At 46.0% G+C, this 9,030-nt stretch overlaps 1 protein-coding gene across 5 annotated transcripts in view; it reads right to left on the bottom strand.

Annotated features, from left to right (window-relative positions):
* The window catches only part of DAAM1 (dishevelled associated activator of morphogenesis 1), a 155,737-nt gene extending 147,583 nt beyond the window's left edge, over positions 1-8,154 (bottom strand). Inside the window, exon 1 of one of the 5 annotated variants that reach the window (XM_006767659.2) lies at positions 7,998-8,154. Coding sequence is in view for 2 of the 5 variants with exons in the window: in XM_006767657.2 (XP_006767720.1) it covers positions 7,644-7,763 (120 nt within the window). In the remaining 3 variants the exon portion in view is untranslated. Of the gene's footprint in view, positions 1-7,643; positions 7,776-7,848 lie in introns of those variants that run through there. The other 4 variants (XM_006767660.2, XM_006767661.2, XM_006767657.2 and 1 more) reach the window with 4 other exon arrangements.
* Between the last annotated feature and the right edge of the window lie 876 nt (positions 8,155-9,030).

Below are 9,030 nucleotides of genomic sequence, written 5' to 3' on the forward strand. Positions count from 1 at the left end.
GAGCTGCCCCCTAGTCCTGACCCAGTTGTGATACCTGTCCGAGCATATAGTTCCTTGGCAAACTGTCAGGAAAGCCTTGCCTCTAACTCATGGCTTCTGAAAAAATTAAGGACCCCACACACATCAGTTCAGTTTATAACATGGCATCATATTTGCCTCTAGTGGTAATGGCCATGCACTGATACAGCCACTATACTATCTACTCTCCTCTGTAGCCAAAAGCATGATGAGTTAAAAAAAAAAAGTTGACTAGGATTACAGGTGCAGTTTGTGGCTCCAAAACAAGTCAAACTAACCCATGCCCTTGACCTGGTTTGTACGTCACTAACAAACTGAGCTTAGCCAACAAACCAGAATGTTAGAACCCATCTCAAAAACGAAAGATGGACATCTGTATTGCCCACACAATGGCCAATGCTCAGATGTGGGCTATCTACTTTTGGAAGTCTAAATCCAGAAAGTCCATCAGATGGGCAACATTTGCCAAACTCACAGATTTTTTTTTTAGAAATGAAAAGGACAAAGACCTATTTAATAGGTGATCCTAATTGTATCTCTGGGAGAAACACAAGTAACTTTCAACTCTAATTCTGGTGCAATATATAGAACAGAATGAGCTCAGGTTGTTACTAAAGGTGAATGACATACTTAGAAAGTGTAACAAGATGAATGAAAAAATAAAAAGTTTCTGAAATCAATGTCTGGTGAATGAATATTATGTTTGAGTAGCCTAAATGACTAACAAATCTTTTGTTTTTATTGTCCTTCCCTTGCAATATGCTGTTAGGGCACAAGTTTTCTATTATTTCCCTAAATGACACAGTTCATGTTTTAGTAAATTGTCTTTACTAATTATTGTCAAAGTGGCACAATATTCAGTATTAAGCCAAAAGGAAAAGATCTATTGTAAGTCAGGAAATCACACCAATTACACTGGAACTTGAACTTGCTTCCCTAGTTTTCCACTCTAAATTCACAATAGTGACTGGATTAAAAGAATTGCAATTGTATATTTGGCACCAAATCTGTTCCACTGTAAAAATAAATAAAAGTCTTTCTTCTAAGGTGGAATAAAACAGTTTAATATCTAAGAATACCCAATATTGGGTTACATGTTTGACTACTGCTAGAGTTTTCATTATTTTCTTTTCAGAAAAGCTTTTACAATGTATGTTAAAAGCAACAGGGAAGAGGGAAGCTAAGAAGTTATGAACTCTTAACTCTCCAGGCAGGCTCTGTGGGCCTGTTCTGGATAAGGGATTCAGATAAGGGATTCAACCTACAGAGAGGTTATCTCAGTTAATAAAGAGGGACTTGACTGGGAAGGCTCCGAAAAGATTTGGAATATAAGAGCATTTCCTTTTTCGAATAACTTGCCTATCATTCACATAGCAAACAGAAGGGAGTTCAAAAGTTTTATCACTCAAATAAGCAAATGCACCATGTTTAATTTCATGCAACATTTCCAGAAAAACCAGACCATAAGACACCGTTAAGTGTAGAAGCATTTTTACCCTCAATCAACCCAGCATTTATTGACCTAGCACTATTTTAGAATTAAGAGATGCAAAGGAAGTTGTGGTTCCCCAACTGGATGGAGAGAAAAGAAAATGATATGTAGGAAAACTAAAAGCAAGATAAGAGTGTAGGATGTAAAGAACTAGACTGCCTGGTCTAGTTCTGGGTCCCTAACCTGGTCTGCTACTTCTGCCAGTTGTGTGAATTGAGCTAGGCAAATTCCTTAACTTCTTCATGCCTCGGTTGCCTCACCGGTAAAATGGTGGTAATAATACCTATTTCATAGAGTAGGTGTGAGGAACCAATGATTAAGCTCATGTCAAGTATTAGGAAGAGCTTGACACAAGGTAAGCACCTCACATAGCTGGACTCTTAGTTACACATTAGCTGTAAATGTTAAGCTGTGTGGTCAGGCTAAGGGCTCTGAGAAGGAAGGAGCAGAGGCGGGTGGTGAAAGCTGAAGGACAGGCAGGGAAGGCTTCCTGGAAGCTGTGGCAGTCCAGCTGGATGTGAAAGCACAGGGAGAATTTAGATACTCAGAAGAGTGCACATTCCAGGTGAGGGAAGCCCTTACTGCAGATGTTCAGACAGAGGAAAAACCAGGCGTGCTTAATCATCAGCAAGGAAAATAAGCTCATCAAAGTTGCTGAGGATGAATTTGGTAACCTCAGTTTACTGGGGGGAGGGGAGTTCTGTATGTTTGTTGCTGTGCTCCTAGGATTTCCCATTTAAATCATTTTTAGAAATGTGTACTATGCAAACTCACTCTGAAATGCTCAGTTCTCTGTTCCTGGAACAGTGGAAAGGATGCCAGAAAATAAAAAGGTAAACACTTTTTTTTTTTTTTTTTTTTTTTTTTTTGCTGCAGAAATAGTCTGCTAGAGTGGAATGTAGGTCACCAAAATCAACTTGCAACTCATCATCTGTTTGTCTTTCAGTGGGGGTACTAAGTGGTGGCTTGGAGGAATCTGGGGGTGAGGGACAAAGATAATCTTCAATTCTAATCCCTACCACCAGCTCTCGGCCCCTCTAAACACAATCTACATAAAAAGACAGTACACGACCTAGCCGGTTTGCTCAGTGGTTAGAGTGTCACACACAGACTGAAGGGTTGAAGATTCAATTCAGGTCAAGGGCAGGTACCTGGGTTGCAGGCTCCCTCCCCAGCACCAGTGGGAGGAGTACAGGAGGCAACCAATTGATGTGCCTCTTTCATATCATGATTCTGTCTCTCCCCCTCCCTTCCACTCTCTCTAAAACAACAACAACAACAAAAAACAATGGAAAAAATATCCTGGGGTGAGGATCAGCAATAAAACAAACAACAACAAAAGACAGTACACTTGCTAAATGACTGTAACCTCAAGAAAAGGGTGAAGGAGGCCAAATATATTGTGATGGAAGATGATTGGACTTCGGGTGGTGGGTACACAATGCCATATACAGATCATGTATCACAGAAATGTACACTTGAAACCTATACGACCAGACTGACCAGTGTCACCTCAATAAATTTAAATAAACAAACGAATGAATTAATTAAGAAGTATCCTCAACCCCGGCCTACCCCACCCGCCCTGCCAACATATAGAAACTGCCCTCCTTACCTATTTCTTTTTTTTTACATGCAATAAACATTAATATTTCAAGAACAACTATTTTAAGTATAATAATGGTACATGCAATAATCCAGGCTCTATGCGGTCTCCACTTTCGGTCCTCGGGTGTCAGGGTTCTTTCCTGCAAGTTTTCCGTTGATTATTCAGGAAGTTTTTCTCATGTCTTTCCTTTTATTAATATTATGTCATATATGGCAAAACACCAGCCATAATCCTATTCATTTTCTGAAGCCATCCTTACCTATTTCTTAAATGTTACTTGTGCTATCAGTTCCCTCTAAATCGAGTTCTTCGGAAAACCACTAAGAACTGATGCTATGAGTGTTTAAAATATATATTCATTTAGAAGTTTTCCTTCACTACCAAGTTTGAAATTGTAATGTCTAAATAACTGATAGTAGTCCACACTCCTTATTCAAAGAAAATTCACAAACAAAATAGAATTTTCGTTTTGACTGGTGCCCCCCTAGAGATTAAACAAGGTGGCTAACATAACTTGACAAAACTGCTTTGTTTCCTGCAATATAAGGGATAGAATTTAACACTTAGAAATGCCCAGAGCATGATATGAAGCTAGGAGAGCCCCACGGAAGTTACAAGCTCTTGTGATTATTTCCTGAACCAAGCACCTAAGGTTCTCAGTGGTACCTTTTTTGTTGGTAAAGCTTATTTCCCCTGATCCAATAGCTGTAACTTTTTAAGGGATTTCACAGAAGAACTCAAGATTCTCAAGCCAAAGCTACTCTTTATACCATCCCCCAAATGTTTACAAAATGAAGCACTCTCAATCTTAAGTATATTTTGTTGGTAAACACTATTTGTTCTGATGATTATACTACCAACAACAAAAGCAGCCTTTTAAACAAAGTAGCTCAAATAAAACCACGCAGAGATATAACACAACACATTCTTAACACCCAGAGCGTGTCCACAAAGCAGGAAAGCCAGGATTCAAATTCCTTGGCACCTACTCACTGAGCTCCTGTAGGCACCACCCAAGGACATGACCCACCACACCCTCTTCACTATCACACCTCCTCACTAATTTATACTTCTGAAAACCCACAGAACCTGACTTACCAGATGGTAACAGAATGTTACAAATATTGGACAAATGGCTCCCACCTTATTCCTCTATCAGGTCAACCAGCTGATCCTGTTTATAGAACAACCCCATCCCAGATGAGAGCGCTATTGTCTAGCTTTTGTACCCAACTGGTGCCCCAGGAGCCATTGGTGGCCTGGCAAAAGCCTCTAGTTATCTTTGTCTTGGTCACTCTCCCTGTTCTCCTATCATATACCTCCTGGGAAAGTTACTAGTATCTGGGCCAAGGATAATACAATGGAGAGAAATCTAGAACTGTCTGGTCTGGGGTAATAAGAATTGTATTAAGAATATGGGGGACCCTGGCCAGGTAGCTCAGTTAGTTAGAGCATCATCCCAATACACCAAGATTTTGGATCAATCCCCAGTCAGGACACATAGAAGAATCAACCTATGAATGCATAAGTAAGTAGAACAACAAAATCAATGTTCCTCTCTCACTCTAAAAATCAATAAGTTAAAAAAAAAAGAATTGGGGCTGTTGGGGGGGGGGAGGCGGGGCACCTCTGTGGGTGAATGTATTCCAAAAGCAGATAGTCGCAAAATATGTACATTTCAAACACATGAAAGGCCTTTTATACTTCAAGTCACATTCTACACAGGAAATACGGCTTATGCCAAGATGCAACTGCTTGACAGAAAGCTATGAGGAATATTACAGCTGATGACAGAACTATCAGTGGAGAAAGGATACAGATATTGGATCTCTAATCATGGCTCAACTACTTAATATTGATTCTGCAAATATTTATTAAGTACCTACGTGGACAAGCACTGATTCAAATGCTGGAGGGACAGGGATAGACAAGACACAGACCCTGCTCTCAAAGACCTTAGAAGAGTGAGGAAAATACCCATACCTTGGAATCGGTGTCAGAATTATAGAGAGGCAGAAAGTAAACAGATAAAAGAAATTCTTGTTTCAGTCAATGATAATCTAGGGCAAAAATAAAGAGTAAGTGATATCTGATCCCATTTCCCCATGAGAAAGGATCTACCTACTTAAAACGAGTTGATGAATGTCCATCACCCAGCACATAGCATCCCCAAGCATTCACCTGCACACAAATGCACATGCATAGACTCTCACAGATACACACTCCCTCCTCCCCCGCCCCCTTCCGCTTAACAGCAATATCTGGGATAATACACCTTGGTATAAAATGAAAGCAGAAGTATTTGTGTAATCAATTACACTTAATGAAATCAAGTTGCAAATAACTGCATTCAAAAAAGGCAAAACCTAAACAATTAATTGGAACATAAAAGAACAAAGAGAAGTGAAGATACTGTAACAGTATTAGAAATAATATAAATAGTGCCCTAGCTGGTTTGCTCAGTGGATAGAGCATTGGCCTGTGGACCAAAGGTTCCAGGGTTTGATTATGCTCAAGGGCACGAACCTTGGTTGCGGACTCTTCCCTGACCCGAGCCCTGGTCACATCAATGTTTCTCTCTGTCTTTCCTTCTCTCTCTTCCACTCTCCCTAAAAATATCAATGGAAAAATATATCCTTGGGTGAGAATTAACAAAAAATAAAAATAAATAAAATAATATAAATAGTAGCATAGCTGCCTTGCACACTTTGGAGACTTGCCATGTACAGCCAGGCTATTTGGCCATCCAAGGGACGCTTCGAGATATTAACCCAAATGCCACAGTGGTAGAAGCTGGTTTCAACATTCACCTCCATCTTTATTTAAGAAAAATAAAAGACAATGACCAAGTCCTTCGAGTCACAGGATTTTATACCTAGAATCAACGTTAAGAAACCTCTGTACCTTCTCTCCACATCACTCATGACTGAGGTCCCCAGAGGTAAAGGGTTTAACCCCAGAGTGGGTAGCCAGTACTGACAGAGCTGGTAGGGCCCGAGGCAGGCTCCCTAGATCCCAGCCCAGCATGCCTCACTCTCAAGTGCCTGCATCCTCTAGGCAGGCTTTTAGCTTTTATCAGAACCACAAGGGATGGCAATGACTTCCAGAATTCAATTTCAGTTAACACTTGTCCATAAAAACTTCCAGTTCGTTGCACCTAGGTCACACTGAGGACCTTTGCAGGTGGCCAGAGAGCTCCCACATGGGGAAAGCTCCCTCCAACGCTGTCATTCACGGCACTAGGAAAAAGAAGTAGCTAGCCTGAAAGGGGAAAGACCTCTCCATTGCAATTTTCAGAATGTGCCTCAGGAAGAAGGCTCCAAACAATTATTTCTGGGGAGGGACGAGGGACGGGCAATCTGAGAGAAAAAGTGGCCAAGAACTGTGTCCAAGCTCTTTACACGAAAATGGAGCGAGCCCAGGGCTGTGAAACCGGTGAAGAGCAGAGAGCAGCTGGGCCCGGGGCGAGCATTTGACCACACTCACTGGCCACTCCCTCCCAGCTGCCCGCAGAGCCACATCGAATTGAAACAGCAGTGCGAGCAGTTAAGATTCCGACAGCAGGAGTCGCCATGGCAACGGGATTCATCTTGCGGACAAACTCCGCTTCCATTCACTAGGTCCTTCTGGAGCCTCAAGAAACTACCAGCTTCGCGGTAGCACAACGGTCACGGGTGGCATTTGCTCTTGATGGTCACCCGGGGGCGATGGGGGGCAAAGAGGGGCGCGGTTGGGGAAAGTGGGACGTGGGCATCTTATTCCTGGGCCCAGAACACCCAACGTCAGGCTGCGAGCAGCTTGAGAACAGAGCCATTAGCAGGGTTTGATCAGCGAGTGAGCAAACGAAAGAATAAGCGTGCTGGGAACCTCAAGGGAAACCCAGGGGACTGTATGGAGTCCTCGGGCCGCGCGCACGTCTTCCATCAGAAGGCAACGGATCACAAGTCGTTGAATTCTCGGCCCCAGGAGGGAAAAGCCGGTTACCGCGCCCCCCTCCCCGACAGAGAGCCTTATCGTTAGATTATGCGACACCCCCCAATGCTTTACCACCTCCCACCCGGGACTCCGGGCAGACGCTTCACCCCAGTTTAGGTGCTCTTCGTGGAGGGAGCAATCGCTGCAGGGGAAACCCAGGTGCGCCCTCCTCGGAGGGCCGGGGGGCGGGAGCGCGCCGCGGCGCCTGGAACCCGGTCCGCGGGCGGCAGCCTCCCCTCGACGCTGTCCGCCAACACCCCTCGCTCCTTCCGCAGCGCGGGTTTCCCCTCCTCTCTTTTGAAACCTTTAGCTTACGACTCTGCCTGGATTGTAGTTCTCCCATCCCTTCCACTAAGGGAAGGTGCTCGGGGTGGCGGGGGCTCCGCGCGGAGTCCCTCCTTCCCTGTCGCCGCCTCCGATTCCCCCTCAGGATTCTCCCTCTAGGAGCCTCCCCTCCCGGCCAGCAGCTCCCGACAGCGGCAGTGCCCGCAGCCCAGGCCACGACCCCCGGAATCCCAGCCCCCGGTGACTGCGGGAAGACGGCTGTACCGGGTACCCCGCCGGCTCTCGAGGCATCCGAGCGCCTCTGAAAGAAAGGAGGGAGGGACCCTCATCTTCTGGGGCGCCTTCCTCTGGGCTCGCCTCTCTTTGCGCCGTGCTTGCAGCCATTTTCCCAAATCCAGCTTGGCAGCCGGGAGCTATCTAGGTCCTGTTCCCACCCAGACCCAACCTGAAGGACGGGTTTAATATTTACCTACTGGTCCGCGAGCTCGGGGGAGGCAGCCGGAGGGTGCGCCGCGAAGCCAGCGCCCGGCCCGAAGAAGGGCGCCCACCCCACCCCCCCACCGCGCAGTGCCACTTCATGAATGAATGCGGCGAGCGAGGCGGCACGTCCCCCCTTACCTGAGCAGCCCCTGCATGCTGGAAAGGCGGCTCTGCGCTCCGGGTACAATGGGATCCGGTTAAACAGTTTCCTTCACAGCCGCTCGTAGGTTACCAACTCGCAGGTGACATCACTCCCTCCTCCGCTGATAGGATGTAATGTGGCGCCCACTGCGCATGGACTTCCCTTTCGGCCCCACAGACTCCTGGGAGTTGCAGTCCAAATCTCCCAAGAAGTACCTGGGTAGCTATGCTACTGGGGCTAGCCGAACTACACTTCCCGACGCATTCCTCGGCCTCTTTGTCTCCGCCCCTAGTCCCGCCCCCAGAGGGACCCGCCCCCTCCCCGCCCTCCAGCCTTGCAGTGGTAGCGGTGGTCGTGCAGAAGCTAAATTGCGGACAGCGCGGGCGGGGGGCATCCTGCGGTCGTGCTCTTTGACTTGACCTCCACTCGGCCAGTGGGGGCTCTGAGGGCCCCAAATGCTCCGGGCTAGTGCGCATCGGCCAGGCAGCTCTGACCAGCCCTGCCCAGCTGGAAACAGAAGATTAAGTCTTTTACTGCCTTCCCTTCGCGTAGCAACTAATTAATAGAACGCATGGGTTTCTGGGTTAAATGCAGTCCTGGAATTCCCCCACGTCCCCGAGGGTGAGGCGAAGCCCACCCCGAAGGAGAGGAATAAATCCCCGCGTGCCCCCACTTGGTACAATTTATCTTTCTGTCTTCTCTTTCCTTCTCCCATTTAACGGAGTTCGCGGGGAACAGCTTAGTTGGCTGAGCTGACAGAATAACGGAGGTTGTCACTAATAAAAATGCAGTGTAATAGACAAGACAGTCGCCGCAGCCCTCCCTCGGGGAGCCTGCTGCTGCTGCTGCAGAGATAATGCTATCGCGCAGCCATGCTTTTGTTCTTCCCTGCAGCAGACTTCCCGCTCTGATGGCTTTCAACTCCCAGGAAGACATCTTTTTCTAAAAGTTTTAATAAATGACATATATGTGTACACACTTACTTTTAAGTCATTAACACTGTGCCCCCATTTTCCATACTTTTAGCTT

Source organism: Myotis davidii, unplaced genomic scaffold (assembly GCF_000327345.1).
Source record: "Myotis davidii unplaced genomic scaffold, ASM32734v1 scaffold281, whole genome shotgun sequence".
Classification (NCBI taxonomy): Eukaryota; Metazoa; Chordata; class Mammalia; order Chiroptera; family Vespertilionidae; genus Myotis; species Myotis davidii.